This window comes from Corapipo altera, unplaced genomic scaffold (assembly GCF_003945725.1).
Source record: "Corapipo altera isolate COAL_440 unplaced genomic scaffold, ASM394572v1 0, whole genome shotgun sequence".
Classification (NCBI taxonomy): domain Eukaryota; kingdom Metazoa; phylum Chordata; class Aves; order Passeriformes; family Pipridae; genus Corapipo; species Corapipo altera.
In genome coordinates this window covers 81,342,948-81,359,160 of record NW_020884872.1, presented here as the reverse complement: position 1 = coordinate 81,359,160, position 16,213 = coordinate 81,342,948, and the positions used below count along the sequence as shown (strand labels likewise).

The following is a 16,213-nucleotide window of genomic DNA, read 5'->3' as shown; positions in this document are numbered from 1 at the left end:
GTGGCAACTCTGCTTTGATGGCAGGGAGCAGTCAGGCTCTGTTACACACACACCAGTGAGAGGACAATGTGTGATGCAGGGAAGGATGAAAAAGGACATAGCGCCTGAACTTTTCAGGATGATAAATAATGGGACAGAACTATCCTGAGATGGGGTTTGCAGAAATAAATACTTCCTAAAGCATGACATAAAGGTAAAATACTTGCAAGAGCTTTCAGAGAGCTTGAATCCAATTAATGTGTCATAAGAAATTATTTCCAGCCTTGTCAGCCATTTTAAACTAATCTACCATCTGTTAGAGAAACCTAAAATCTTTAGGTAAACTGCTAATCAGAAAAGCAGCACTTCATACCTATTCTCTTACTCTGCACTTCACCTGCCCCAGCAGGCTAGTACAGATTTTCCCCTTATGAGGACTTCAGATGGGTGAGGGGCAGCAGGGAGAGTGAGGAATCCTCTACCATCTCTCTAAAGCCATGAACCTAGCACAAATATGAGGAAAGAAAAAAAAGTAAGAACCATTTGATGTCATCTGTGAGGTATACACAGGGCAGGTAGTGTAGCATCTTTGGAAAATAACTGACTTTTGATCAACTAGAATCTTACTTTTGTCATTAGAGAAACTGAACTTATGACACTTGGGGACAAATCCACACCTCGTTGAGATGCTCCAAAAGGTTACAGAAGCACAGGATAGGTATGTGAGCAGAGTACCTAACATCACTAGCTGAAAGCAGTGGCCATTGATTTTGCCACAAGCCTCTTTCAAACACTGAGAGGTGATCCTGTGCCCTGACTGTCCTTTTGGTAGCATCAACCACTGGGAGCAGAATCACAGCTCACGGGTGAGTGATGGCTGAGAGAGACATAGCTATTCAGCAGCAGAGCCAAGAGCAGAACATAGGTCCTCCAGTCCATACTTGTTCAGTAAACTTATTGTTATCCCAGTTTTTGCCAGTGTTCTGCATCTATATTTTTTCCTACATTTTTCAGTTTTCCTGCAGTAATTGGCTTTGGATAAATTCAAAGTTAGCTGATATTTATGACATTATATTTTTTTGCTGCTGATGAAGACACAGCTTTTTGCTATTTTAGTGTCATGTAGGAGAGCAGCTTTTAACACTGTATAGAGACTGTCTAGAAGTCCTCTGTGTTTCCAGATTCTCTGTGAGAATGTGTTATGAGACAGCTGAGTGCCTGAAGCGGTTTGATTTCTGCTTTCCTCCTGCAGATTGTCGATGGCAAACTCTGGTTCCAGTTGGATTGTGGAAGTGGCCCAGGAATCCTGGGAATTTCTGGCAGGGCTGTTAATGATGGAAGCTGGCATTCAGTCTTCCTGGAGCTGAATCGCAATTTCACGAGTTTGTCCCTGGATGACAGCTACGTGGAGCGCCGCAAAGCCCCCCTCTATTTTCAGACTCTCAGCACAGATAGCTCCATCTACTTCGGTGCCCAGGTCCAAGTGGATAACGTCCGCAGCCTGACTGACAAGAGGACAACGCAGGTCTTGAGCGGCTTTCAGGGCTGCCTGGATTCAGTTGTCCTAAATAACAATGAACTGCCACTCCAGAACAAGCGCAGCAGCTTTGCAGAAGTGGTTGGCCTGACGGAATTGAAGCTTGGCTGCGTCCTTTATCCCGATGCCTGCGAGAGACATCCCTGCCAGAACGGAGGCACCTGTACTGCTGTGCCATCTGGTGGTAAATGCTTTCATTACTTTATGGGTTTCCCCCTCACCATTTTCCTCTGTAATGTATTGCCAGAGATGGTTTTATGCATCAACATGCTTGAAAAATCTCACGAACTCTATAAAACTCTGTTAGGTATTGCAAATTGGGTAAAAGCTGTTTGCTCTATAAATAATGGTGAAGCGGTGCCCCTTCTTACTGCATAAGTGTTCCAGGAGGAAATTGATTTATTGGCTGTTAGGATAATCCTATTTCTATAGAAACCAATAGAATTACAATTACTGTAATGCTCAGCTGTATTTTTCAGGATCCATTTACAGCATCCTTACAGCATCAAAGGCTGTACACAAAGATGGTGATTTCAAACATCCATCATAGATACAACAGCACTTTTGCCTTACTCTGTTTCCGAAGCTGTCACAAATAATTACTGAGCTGTCCTCAAACACCTTTGTCCTTTTGTGAGTAATTTGATTACATGTCTGCATGGAAATAGCAAGTTGGTCCCATTATAAACCCCCCGAACTGTATTTTACAGCTTCCTCAGAGACCTGAGTGCTTTAAGGTCTAAGTAATACTATCCGAAGTTTATACTATTGTGATGTTGGAGTTTCCTTTCCAGTGCTTATGTGGTGGTTTGTGTGATTTGATGCCAGTGACTTGCTGCAGTGCACAAGTTACCAGAACAGCCAGCATCTTAGCAGGAGAAAAGCATGTAGGACATTCCCTCTAAGGCTGTTGTCTCTGCAGTATATGGGTTTCCCTTCCAGTTCCCCATATTGTATTTACATGCAGCACTGCACACCTTTTCTGGCAGACTAAAACTTCCTCTGAAAAGGAGGTTGCCCAAGAGAGAGGTTTTCTGCAAGTTCAGAGCTTTCCATCCAACTTACTGTCAATGATTTTGGTCATGGTTCCCTAGGGAAGTTCCCACTAAACTCTTGTTTTATGGAGCATTTAACCACTGTCTCAGGGCTTTCTGCTTTAATGTGTCCATGTGGTTCCCTTGCACCCATAGTTATTATTTCTGGTTTTCATTAGTTTAAACCTTGTTCTCATATTTCCCTTCTGACTCCACTCCACTGCATGGATTTGTCTAAACTTTAGGCCCAAACTTGAGATAGCTCAAGACTGACATGTGGTGAGATGTGAGCAAAATTGTCACAAGTTCCTAAGTTGGCTAGCCCAACCCTTATAAAGTAAATCCTGACAATGTGGTTTTGTCCATGCTAGGCTGTCTCAGCTAGCATCCCCTATGGATCCTTGGCTTTGATTCAACCACGTCTTCTCCCATGCCATGGCAAATGATGCATCAAGGATGCTATCAGCTTTGCTCTTGGTGGAAAGAGATGGGAGGACAGCTGGGAGGAATGAAGCACAGCCCAGGCAACCCAGGATGTGTTGTGCAGCATGAGGAGAAATGTTGCTGCTTGTGTGTGTCTTTAAGGGTCTTTATTTACCGCAGGAAGGAGAGAAAAGGAGGGCTGCACAGCAAGGGCAAGAGAAAATTTCTCTGATTGCTAAGCATGATTATTTAAATCCTTAGGAAATATGGCTGTAGGATGTACATGAACGTAACATGTCTTTGATTCAGACTCCATACTTAAAAGATGAGGTTAACCATTTGCCTCACGTCCTAGGAAGCATGAGAACAACTCCTTGATTTTATTTGAGTCTATATACAGTATTGCTCAGCGATCTCATGATGAGTAAATTGAAACCTTTCTAACAAAACGCTTCACAGCAATTTTTTTTTTTTCCCAATGCCATGTGCATGCCAGTTCAAACTGAGGGGAGATATAGGGTGGGGGAGAAACAAGGAGCACTGAAGATTGGACCCATCTTATTACTGGAGTGGCATACGCCATTTTCATGTCAACAAAATTCACTGCTGGAAAGCAGTGACAGAACTGATTTAACTTGCCTGCGTTCCTGCCTCTGCGAGGGGCATGTGCCCTGCAGGGATGTTTTGGCTGCCTGCCTTAAAAAATCTGTTTGCTGTTTTTACTGCCTCAGCAGTGTATGTAAATAGAGGATTGTTATAAAGCCATAATTCCAGTGCAATGGGCCCTGACTGTATTTCAGTGGTTCTACAGCCCAGCCCATAAGGAGAAGGCATGGGCATTTTTGCTTCCACTAGGCAAAGCAATTCTGTTACTGTCCTCCATATATAAAAAGGCCACTTAATTAAATTCTAAAAGCGGAGAGTCCAACAGCATTGCAAATGCTAGTTGCAGAGCCACAAACTGTGATGTCCATTTAAGAACCATCAGCCATTGCATTTGCTGACATAGATGTTGACTTAAATGGAAGCAGCTGACTTCCATTTAAAATAGAAAAAAAAAAAAACCTTCATTTTTTAAGAATTTTCTTGAGAACAAAAATGGCAGCTTTTGCTTTTTTGGTGAGGGGAATAATTCAAAAATACATCATGCAAAGATTTTTTTCCCAATCTCAGGGCATTCAGTAGCATCAGGATCTCTTGAATAATATTTTCTATGATATTACCCTCCTATTAAAGTTTTTGGAGAATAGTGTTCCTTTTCATAAACAGAGAGTATGTGGTATAATGATAAGATTAGTTTTACTAAATAGTTTCTCTAATTTTAATTTTTATAAAGCAGGTTTCAGAGACTGTTAACATACTTTTTCTTATAAATACCCTACTGTGCTTTACAAGAAAATTAGAAGAGAGAAAAAGAAAGCTGAGATTTATAGCTAACTTTAGAAAAAAACAGTCAAGCAAAGGTTACCCAACATTATAGCGTGAAAGAGTTGATGGCTACATACCAGAAGTCAAAGGGGCTGTGTCTGATTTACATATCATTTGCATAAAATGGACATCTACAACACAAACCTCCATAATAGTATTCCTGTTGTGAGATCTTCCTTTTTATAGAAATGCCTACTGCCCTGTTCACCATTAATAAAAAGCTGCCTCTGATTACCTTTTGTTTCATCCTGCAGTTATGGGAATAGGGTAATATTATGGATGTATTTGGGGAACAACTAAAGTGATGCTTTGTATGCACTAGGAGTGTGTCCATGCCACTGCTGTTAGGGTTTAGATGGATAAATTCCCAGCAGCTTCGAAGCGCCAGGTGCAGGGCAGTGCTGTGCATGGGCTGCACAGAGCACAGGACTGATCGCAGAGATATTGACCCAAAGGAGACCTGGCACAGCGTTAAGTTGACCCACACTGACTCTTTCTGTCTGACCTCTCTGCACATGGAACAGGACACAGTGGGGATCTTAGCCTGCAGGAGAAAACACAGACAGCTCAGATGAGTACTCCCAGAGAGAATAGCCTCTCTGCTTTCAAAGTCTGGCTTCTGAGCCAGCAGAAAGTGACCATGGCATGAACTGCTGCTTGCAGTCCTCTGTTCCCACAGGTCTGAATCATGTCCTGTGGCAGCAATGTATGCCCAGTGATGCCAGTGGTTAAAGGGAAAGTACTGTGTGTCCCGAGACCCCACAGGGAGATCCCATGCATGCTTAAACAGGGCTCGAAAATGGGGATGAGCACTCACTAGGTCTGACAGCTCAGGAGACTAGTAGTAGAAAGAGACTTACACAGTTTTAGGGCAGTTTTCTTGGGAGACAGTGCAAACCGCAGCCCTGAAATATAGACCACATTCTTCCAGACTTTTAAGTCCCTATCTAGAAGTATGGGTCAGTCAAGCAATTTTTAAAGTTAGCATTTTGAAACCTGACAAACAGCATAACTTTCTGAAACAACTTGACTCTTTGAACTGAAATTTCCCCAAAATATTCAGCCAAGTGTTTAAAGTGTGGTTAAGCTATAAGCTGCTGAATATGAGGTCTTAAAATGAGAAATGTTACACAACCTTAATAATAGTGTGGCGCTACCAGGGCTGCCAATAGTAAATGTATGTTTATCTGCATGAGTAAAACCATGAGCAATCTCAGCAATAGAAAATCAAATGCAAACACTGCGCCAAGATTTTCAACCACAGAGAGTAACCTCTTGCTTGTAAAACCTGCAATTATAAGTACAGTTACTTCCTTTTAATTTGATCAGTCCTATATACATCTGGCTTTGATTAAAGTAAATGGCTTATATGAGTGGGCGATTTTATTTGAACCTGAAGCATTTGAGTGGAAATATCTACTGAGTCAAGGACGGTGGGCAGAGTGTGAGGACAGAAAGTTATTGCTTTTCCCTCTTCATTTGTCCTTTTTTCTGTTTGGTTATTATTATTTTTTCATGAACAGATTTAAAATCCAAAGAGGGGGAAATGCAACATGGCACTTGGGTGGTGGTTTTAATACATGTTTTAAATGATGTCGGCAACACTGACTTACAGCTGTTTTTGAGGATTGGGTACTTCATAAGAATGAAATCAGGGAAAACTGGATCATGAACTGACCTGGTCTTACTAATGTTCTTAGTCTTGCTTTTTCACACGCACAGACGACCCAGCACACTGTAATATGAGTATATCAAATGCACATGAATTAATTTTTAAAAGCTTTTTAGAAATATTGGGAGGCGTTAATCTTTTTCATAGCTATGCTTTTAGGTATCTGAATTCAAATTCCCAGTTTAAACACACACGCATGCCAATCCTTTCATAGAAAACACTGGTTCAGCAAATACTGAGGTTCGTTTTCATACCAACAAGTGGCAAGAGGCAATCATCTGTTTAAAGACAGATAAGTTAAATCTGAAGTGACAGGAAGATGTATGGCTGAAGAACACACACTTCTTGAAGGTGGCCTGGTTTGACTATAAACATACCAGAACAAAAATTCTGGGAGAGGTCCTCTTCACCTTCAGTTGTGTAATCAGTTAACTTGCCACGTTAGCACTATGTGAGCAATGCCAAAGGCAGGGCTGTTTCTGGACATTGAGTTTGTCAGGTCTAGCTGCACAGCAGGGAAAGAAACTACACGGGGAGATCAAATGGAAAAGCCAAAGCACGTAACAGATAAAAGCCAGCTTCTTGTGCATGGGATAGATAGAAACAGGAGCATACACATGTTCAAAAAAAGAATTGGCAGCAGTTCGGAGCATCCTCTTTAATAAAGCCGAGTAAACCTTACGATAGACAGACATTCAGATGCTCAGGGTGGGAATGCTACCAACAGAGATGTTTGCTACATAATGGCACCCCATCTGCTGATGGCACTGTGCCTGCCTTTTGCCACTGTCTTTGCTTCTTAAGTGCCAAATAAACACAGGCAGGAAGCCTGTGTAGTGTCCTCGCTTACCACATGTTGCTCTTTGGTAAGGTCTGGGATGAAAAAGACCTTTTTCTCTGTTTTGGGATGTGCCAAGAGAGAGCAGTAAGGGAAGCTGTTGGAGTCACAGTGAGAAGGTGAGATTTAGCTCCATAGAGGAGACTCAGAGGAGTACGAGAGAAGCCTTATAAAACAAGCAGTAGGCCCAAGACTACGATTAAGCAGGAAACGGCTATATCTACATAATGTTTTAGGTAATGAATGAGCTTTTATGTGAATCTTCTGACTATCTCCTCTGTCTGTGCTTCAGTTCCCACTGTGGAGAGGTGAGATGTCTGAGGCCAGGACCAGCCTGAGTTGGAAGACTAGGCGTGCAGCCAACCGATCCCAAAGCCCTGAGACACGTGCAATGAGGGTGCGGGGTCCTCAGCACCAACTCTTTTGCTCCACAGACCCACTGTTGTTGCTCTGTAGGGCTTGTTAGTGTAGATATAGCCTAAAAAGGCTGTATTGTTGCTTACAGCTTGTTGTTGGTCTTAGGTCAGCTGTTTGTATAGGCTACTGTGGCACATGCTGAGGGTGTTGTGGCCCCACCCTAGCAGCCTTGCAGAGGTGTTTTCCAGAGCTTTCTAACTTTTTCCAGTGGTTCCCTCTGAAAATATACAGTGGGGTGACATTGCAAAATTTGCTGTCTTGGAGAATACAGATCAACTTTCAGCATCAGTGTGCAAAATGAAATATTCATTTCTCCTGGAGGAAATTCAGATGGACTGTATGATCTTAAATGTTGAATTCCCAAGACTTCAGTGCCTTCATTGTGAACAGGATCAAACCCTGCATTGCTTAAAAGAGTTTTTCATCCCCTGCTGAGAGGACAGGGCACTGAGCCTTTTCTTCAGCTCTATTATCCGTGGATCTGAGAAGTTTGTTCATTATTCTTGTGCTAAACAGGAGGGATGAAATGCATGATACATTACCAGGATATTAAATCAAAAGTGTAATAAAAAATTTTTGTTAGATTCAAGATGCACTCCTGACCAAAAGGGTTTTCTTTACAATTGAACTTTGTCCACAGCCATGTGGCGAAAACGTGCAGTAGCGGGCAAAATTACAGCCTCTGCTGAGAGGTTTGGAGAAGGATTAAAGGTCTGGCAAGTCTGCTGGCTGAGCTGCTGCATAGTGTGTACTGAGCCATCATATCAGCTCTTCACTTCCCTCCTCCATGAATTTTGACATATGTTTTGCTGTGTTGGAGACCTCCCGGGTGAATGCTCTGCAGCCCTGAGCATGTGTGTCGCAGAAAAGTTCTGTGCCTTTTGCCAGTGGCTTAGGCTTGGCAGGTGTATGGCAGTGAATCCAATGAGAGGAAATGTCAGTGATAAATATGGTAATTTAATACTGTCTTGTTTTAGTACCTTTTTTATTCCTACCTTTGATCCTTAGGCTTAGAATCTGTAGTGAATATTTCAGTCGTCTAATATCTGACTGTGTTCCTCCATCATTAAATCAAATTCAGTGAAAAAGGTAGGCTTTCAGAAGCACACTTTTGGTCCTGTTCATACATTGCCAAAAAGGGCTCTGACTCATCTGGAGCATTCAGTTCCATCTCCTCTTACTATAAAATGCATAAATCAATGTTTCTTTTATACTTGGTGGTAAAATTATTTTTTTAATTAAATCAATACTTCTAAAGTTTTCTGTAATGAATAAATGTAAACAGAATGTGTTACAGACTGAGAACCTAAAGTTCAGTCAACTGAAACAAATACAGGATGTAAAAAGAAAGTGATTCAAAGGCTTTGTCTTGCAAATGATTGGCACCTAGGAATGTGCTTAAAAACCAATAGAAAGTTGGCTTTTAGCATCACCTTAAAGTTATGGAAGTTAAAAATATCAGAAAACAAATAGAATAACATATATATTCTTCTGTTAAATAAGGCAACAGAATTGATTATGAATAAAATGGTTTATATTTGAATTGAACATTTCACTTAAACTCGTTGAGACCATAAAAATCCATATAAAACATTACTGTAAATTTTCGAACTATAGATGTCACTGTTCAGTCATAACATGAAGCACTGAAACAGCCTTATTTATTTATACTGTGTATTCTACCTACAGCCACAGGTTTGTAATTTTTCAGACACAGATCTTCTCACCAGGTACAGAAAGCTGTTCACATTATCTGAGTGACACAAAAAGAAATATAAGACACAAAAAGAAATAATCCCATTTTGCTGATGCTGACCAAACATGCTTTTTAAGAAACCTGAAAGTTGAATAATCTTTCTTAACTCTGCAACCCTGAAAACAGCAGTACTTCTGTCTCCCTTCTTGTAGCAGGACAATGAAACAGTGTGATATTTGAGTATCTATTTCATTTCTCTTCAATTAAATAGGATTGGACTCTTGACTGAGTATGGCAGCAAGTCTGGTTCCAAGTTTATTCTCAAAGCCTGTCCTCATGAAAGAATTCCATTAGAGTAACTGAACAAGGCAAACCGAACCAGATAGGACATAAAAGATGTGGGAGTCTTAATGCAGAATTGCTTTTTCCTTATGCCTCCACTGGGCTTTCATATATTGCTTCCATTAAACTCTTTTCCTTGTAACTGTGCTGGAAATTCATGCCATGTTTACTGAAAGAGTAACTTAAAATAAGTATTTTATTTTTTGCCAGATATAGATATAGAAAGTTTTTAAAATATGTTTAAAAGGCTCACCACTGAGGGATGACATTTAATCTACATAAGTTTGATCTCCAATAATTTTGACACTGAATTGAGTTGCACTCAACCTTTTTAGCTCTAACTCCAGCAGTACTAGTTGCAGGAAGTTTCCTTGTTCCAGTTGCTTAATATGCTATATTCAGTAAGTATGTGAACCTCATAAATGGAGCTTGAACCTTGCCTACACATCTGTTTAGGACATTTGGATTGTGTAAGCAGTCTTTTAAAAGATCAGCCAAAGTTTTTTTACAGATGTCCAAGAAAATTTAGCTAGTTCAACAACTCTAACCTAAGAGCCTTTCCTTTCTAGGGACTGTCTCAGCCATCTCATGGCTTTCACAGCCTACATGTTCCTTGCTCTTTTCAGGTGAAAAAGCACTCAGATTTCTATATCCAGTTCACAACATAAAGAGATGCACTGCCTCACTGGATTTCTTTGTGACCTTAAAGAAAGCTTTTATTATTGGCATAGGGCCATATGAAATCACAAGGAGAGAAAAAAAAAAAAAGAGATTTGTCATTTGATACTTGGCAAGGTGAACTGATGCATTTAAAAATGTTTTTTTTACTTTGATGTTCCTCCTGTGTTCGCAGAAAACATAAAAATAGGACTTTGATCCCAAACAGGGTCCCCCTCCGCTCGAGTGGTGTTATGTCAGATGTTTTGCAGCCAGTGATTAATCAGACTTTTGATAGCGCACACTCAACATAGTTAGCTCTGATTAGGGCTGGCATTGCCCAGATCAGCTGGTATTTTGAGGTTTATAGTTATTTCCTGGAGGATGCACTTTATGAAAATGATGTTTTATTATTCTCACATCCCTACTGTGTCATCCTTGTAGAGGGTGGATGTGGAAAAGCTCTCAGCTGATGTATTTGTTCATCAGTGAAGCTCCAAGAGGAGCGCGGACTGCCACTATCAGCAAATGTGGTCTGTATTTTCCAAAAGATTGGCAAATGCATTCTGGATTGAGGATATTTCTTGTTACTGAAGTTATACATGGATGATATGTATTCTTGTCTGAATCATTACAATTAGGATGGTCTGGGCTGCAGCAATTCCTCTGGTCCCTGGTTGTAGACATGAGCTCCAGTTGTCCAGACATCCCAGATAAACAAACTCTTTACAAGCATTACTGTGCACCACACAGAGAGACCAGAATGTGTGTAAACATCCCCTTGCCTGCACAGTACAATATATTTTTGGTGTAAAGTAGTCCTCTTACTTCTAGACAGGTTCAGTGGCAGGATTATAATTTATCTCTCTTTGTTCCTCACCTCCCAGGATACCACTGCAATTGCCTCTCCCAGTTTACAGGAAGGAATTGTGAGTCAGAGATCACAGCCTGCTTCCCAAATCCCTGCCGGAACGGAGGCTCATGCGATCCCATTGGCAACGCTTTCATCTGCAACTGCAAAAATGGCCTGACAGGTGTAACGTAAGTGTCCCTCCCCAGGTGGGCAACAACTTTTCAGTTCAATGATGGCTTGCTTTTTGATCAGGCATTTTGTACCCAAAAGCTATGATTCACCTAGCAAAAAATAAACCCAAACTTAGCACTTATTTCAAGTCTAAGCTAATTACAGTTGGGAAATCCATGATACTCGAATACTCATAAAGGTTTTTCTGAACTTAGCCTCAAAAATTGTTGATTCAGGATGTTATTTTGAGACAGTTTTCACTGAGATATACTTATCCAAGTGTTGGTGGCTTTTTGAGCAATCCTTCTTTGAGCAATCGTAAAACCTGTGGAAGCTGGTAGGTAATCTTTGTTTTGAAAGTGGATCTATTATTTAGTCACCTTAACCCTGACATAAAAAGGTAATTTTTTGCATTCATTTTTTAAAATTCGTGTCTTGACTTTATACTTGGTGCAGATACAGCAAATCCCCTGACCTGCCCATCAACATTCTTTTTTCTTGTCTGATTTGTCTACTGTTTGTACTTTTTGCTCTGCATTTTACCACCTCTTGTTCTTTCCAGTTCTCCTCTCTCATTAGGGTTCCTGTCCTTTTTCCCCTGCCTCTCTAGTATTTGCTCATTTTATCTCAAGCCCAAAATAATTTTACACAACCAGTCTATCCTCCTCTTCTCTTAAATAAGTACTCTGATGTTTTTACTATATTCTGTCTTCTCCTTGAATCCTCATCTAATATTTTGTATTGAATCTTATGGGATAGTCCAAAAACAATATAAAAAAAAGGAGAGATTCTCTGTTACAGTCATTAGGGTCAAGTGCATCCTATCAGATGCTTTAAACTCTTATTTTCTTCTTGATCTTTCCATTTTATTGTCTTAAAAAAACACAGAATAGATGTAGAAAAAATTCAATGCCATTAAATAATATGATAATAGTAAGATTATTTGCTGAGCATCCGCGAGGTGTTAACTAATGGCACCTCTTTGACAAGGTAAGTTATCATGCACAAGCTGGACTGTTTCCTAGGTGTTCTCCAAACTCCAGACTCTCCTTTCCTTCTTTTAAGGTGTGAAGAAGACATCAATGAATGTGAAAGAGAAGAATGTGAAAATGGTGGCTCCTGTGTCAACATATTTGGTTCATTTCTGTGTAACTGCACCCCTGGCTATGTGGGTCAATACTGTGGTCTTCGCCCTGTGGTGGTTCCCAATATACAAGCTGGGCATTCATACGTTGGCAAGGAGGAGCTGATAGGAATAGCCGTGGTCCTGTTTGTCATATTTGTGTTGATCGTCCTTTTTATCATTTTTCGCAAGAAAGTTTTCAGGAAGAACTATTCCCGCAACAACATCACACTCGTACAGGATCCGGCTACTGCAGCCCTGCTCAACAAGAGCAATGGCATCCAGTTCAAGAACATCAGGAACAGTGGAGACAGCAGAAATATCTACCAAGAGGTTGGGCCTCCACAGGTTCCAGTGAGGCCAATGGCCTATACCCCATGCTTCCAGAGTGACTCACGGAATAACCTGGACAAGATAGTGGATGGGCTTGGCGTAGAGCACCAGGAGATGACAACGTTTCATCCTGAGTCCCCTCGAATACTGACAGCCAGGAGGGGGGTGGTGGTGTGCAGCGTAGCTCCAAATTTGCCTGCCGTGTCTCCCTGTCGCTCCGACTGTGACTCCATCAGGAAGAGCACATGGGATGCTGGGACAGAAAGTAAGTACCACTGTGTGCTGGTCTCATTCTTCCATACCATAGGTAAGGCTTGACTTCAAGGTGAGGCAGGTAACAGTGGCACAGATACTCTTAATACCCCAACTTCTGTGTGTTGTTGTTACATGTGAGTTGTTACATTTCTCCAAGAAGTGATTTGGTTTAATTTTGAAAGGTTATAATTAAACTAGGCATACAAGAGCTCTACTTCTCTATGCATTAAGCATGACTAAATGCATTTATTTCACTTGTTCAGAAAGTACATGTGAGTAAGTGTAAGTGCTCTGAGCGTTAGTTCTTCAAGTGACACAATGCAATCATCTTTCCACTGGAGAAAAATAATTTGGGGCATAATTCTCAAATATAAGTTCTGCTAGGTTCAGGCCATTTGTCTCCCCAAGGGAGTTAAAAACCTTTAAACCTTCTGCAAGAAGCAATCCTGGTTTGCAACAGGGACAAATGAACTAATATTCTGTACTTCCAGTGTCTGTGAAGTGAAGCAGAAAATCATGTACTGCTTATAGGATCACCTTTTCAGTCTATTGCATTCCCATCTACATTCAGTATCAGTCATTGCAAAATTTCCAATCCCCATGCTTACCCTATTTGTTCTCTGATGGTTTCTCGCCTGGTAACACAGTGCTCCCTCCATTCCTGAACAAGTTGCTGGAGATACAGCAAACTTCTCATAGTCTGTCTTGGCAGGAAATGCAGAAACAGAGTTATGGCCCTACATCATCTATCCTTGCAAGTCAGAACATGTCATATGGACTAGGAGATGTTTGTTTCATCATATAGGATTTTTTTTTAAGATGTTTTCTCTTATTAGGAGTTTTTCCTGATGCATCTTCCAGTACCTAGAGGGGGGCTTGCAAGAAGGCTGGAGAGGGACATTTCACAAGAATGATAGAACATTTCACTAGTGATAGAACAAGGGAGAATGGCCTTGAGCTGATGAGTTTAGATTAGATATTAGGAAAGAATTCTTTACTGTGAGGGTGGTGAGGCACTGGAACAGGTTGCCCAGAGAGGTTGTAGCTGCCCCATCCCTGGAAGTGTTCAAGGCAAGGTTGGATGAGGCTCTAAGAAACTTGGTCTAGTGGAGGGTTCCCTGCTCTTGGCATGGGGATTGGAACGAGATGATCTTTAAGGTCCCTTCCAGCCCAAACCATTCTATGATTCTATAATCTTCAACCCTGTTGCAACAAAGCTTTAACCAAAACTGTCAAATAAAAACTATATGATCCAGAAACGTTCATAGTCTTGTAGTTTTAAGCAATAGGAACTCAGGAATAGACAGAAGAATCTGGCACTGCCTTTAAGGAGACTGTAGTAAGATGGAGGTTGGCCTCTTCTTCCAGGCAACTAGCAGCAGGACAAGAGGACAACATCAAGATGTGCCAGGAGAGGTTCAGGTTAGACATCAGGAAGAATTTTTGCACTGAAAGGGTGGTTAAACCTTGGATTGGGCTGCCCAGGGAGGAGTCACCTTCCCTGGAAGTGCTCAAGAAATGACAGCACATAACACTTCGAGTTAGGGTTTAGTTGGCATGGTGGTCTTCAGTCAGAGGTTGGACTCGATGATCTCGGAGGACTTTTCCAACCTTAATGATTTTATGATTCTATACCTGTGCCCTGACTTGCACATTTTCATCTAAGGCAGCCCATTGGTTAAGGTTTTCTAGTGAAAAACAGGGAATTAAATTTCGTTTATTTGGGCTGTATTTCAGAGTTGTGTTGTGGTCGACCTTTTAAATCTTTAAATATAGTTATGCTGATTGAAAGCATCAGCATGCCAGCCCTCATACATGCTCTGTTTTGTATTCTCCTGGATGTTTCTGCCAGTGACACTTCTGGTATCTGTATGAATTTCTGCACAGCATGAGGCCATGCCATGGAGACAGACCTCAGCTGTCAAGAAGTGGGAAGCAGTGTAGCTTCATTACTGCAGCACTCACTCCATCCTCTACATACCCTGCTTCTCAACAGTAGCAAATCCATACCTTGCTGTATGGAGGTGTGCCATGCTGTGGAGAAATATCTACAGATAGTAGGTGGAGAGCTGTACTTCCATGTTTGTAGCACCTGAGCTTCTTCATTTATAATTGGCTCAACTCTCTCTCTCAGTGCTTACTATGGGAGATAACTTTTTGTGTTCCTGATTATCTCTTTTATAATATGTAGTTGAATGCATTTATTCACGTGTTTAATTACAGGCGAATTTATACCATAGGTTGCAGTTGCATTGCTAAACAGTGAAGTTGTCAAGACTGAATGTCTCTGATGAAAAGCAATGTAAATTGAAGGATAATCTATTATATGTCAGTGATGGAGCAATTAAAATCTGATCCAAGGGCCACTGATATGAATAACAAGATGCACAATAACTTTATTGAGCATTGAATGAGCCTTTAATGAGGCTCTCAAATTAGGAAATGAACGGTAAAGATAAATGTAACTGTAATCTCTTGTATAAGCTGTTTATACCACATTCTTTAAGTCATCACTTTTTTTGCTGTTGAGACTACATGTCATCTAAAAAAAGGCAATACTGAATACAGATGTTTCTTCCTTGATTACAGTGCTGTCAGCCACTTGAAAGACTCTTTGGGCTTCAAACACTTCTGAAGTCTAGGTATCTTCAGCAACTGCCTTCTTGATGAATAGGTCATTTCCTCTGGCTGAAGGAAATCATTTTATTCTGACAAAAATAATAGAAGGCAGAATTTAAATGTGTCCGTGGTATAAATAGACAAATGTGCATACCTAGAGAGTACCTTTTTGCTTTGTTTTTGCTGTCAATGAAGGTAAAGGGGTTGATGACGCTGAAGAAGTGACCTGTTTTTCAGGAAGTAATAAAGGCAGCAACTCCGAAGTACAGTCCCTCAGCTCCTTCCAGTCTGATTCTGGTGATGATAATGGTAAGAAATGGTTTTATCTGTATTATGCTTGGGGAAAAGCTATTTAGCTCTCTTTCTAATATTATTGAAAACATTTATGTGACATCTTGAAAGCCGTTAATGATGCTGAAAGTTCCAGGTTCAAACCCTCACTTTGTGTACACCTACTAAATTATAGGAATGTAATAAAAATCTATAGGAATGTGATAAAAATCTTGATGGTTGGGGCTGTTGCATCAGGACCAAGCTTTACAGTGGATTAGAGATATAGTACGGCATAGTCCTATTGACAAGATACATGTTGACTAATAGGTTGCAAGTGAAACTGTAGAATTTTTATCATTTTCCCTCTTGGAAGAGCATGACTTTCATGTTTCATCAGTCACATAAAAGGAATTTTTGTGCCATTTGCTAGGTCTCATTCATGATCCCAACAAGAGTCTGCTGGTGCTCAGCAGCAACAATGAGCGGATGAGCCAGTCCCTGGTGGCTTGGCTTCTCCCTGGTAATCACAGCTCAGCAAACAATAGAGCACCATTAAATCCTTG

At 40.8% G+C, this 16,213-nt stretch overlaps 1 protein-coding gene across 10 annotated transcripts in view; it reads left to right on the top strand.

Moving 5' to 3' along the window:
• The window catches only part of FAT3 (FAT atypical cadherin 3), a 403,423-nt gene that overhangs the window by 374,507 nt on the left and 12,703 nt on the right, over positions 1–16,213 (top strand). For 9 of the 10 annotated variants that reach the window (XM_027651027.1, XM_027651114.1, XM_027650621.1 and 6 more), the window contains 4 exons: positions 1,232–1,700; positions 10,911–11,064; positions 12,113–12,768; positions 15,573–15,686. In XM_027651027.1, the coding sequence (XP_027506828.1) occupies positions 1,232–1,700; positions 10,911–11,064; positions 12,113–12,768; positions 15,573–15,686 (1,393 nt within the window). The remainder of the gene's footprint in view (positions 1–1,231; positions 1,701–10,910; positions 11,065–12,112; positions 12,769–15,572; positions 15,687–16,213) is intronic. The other variant, XM_027650956.1, reaches the window with a different exon arrangement.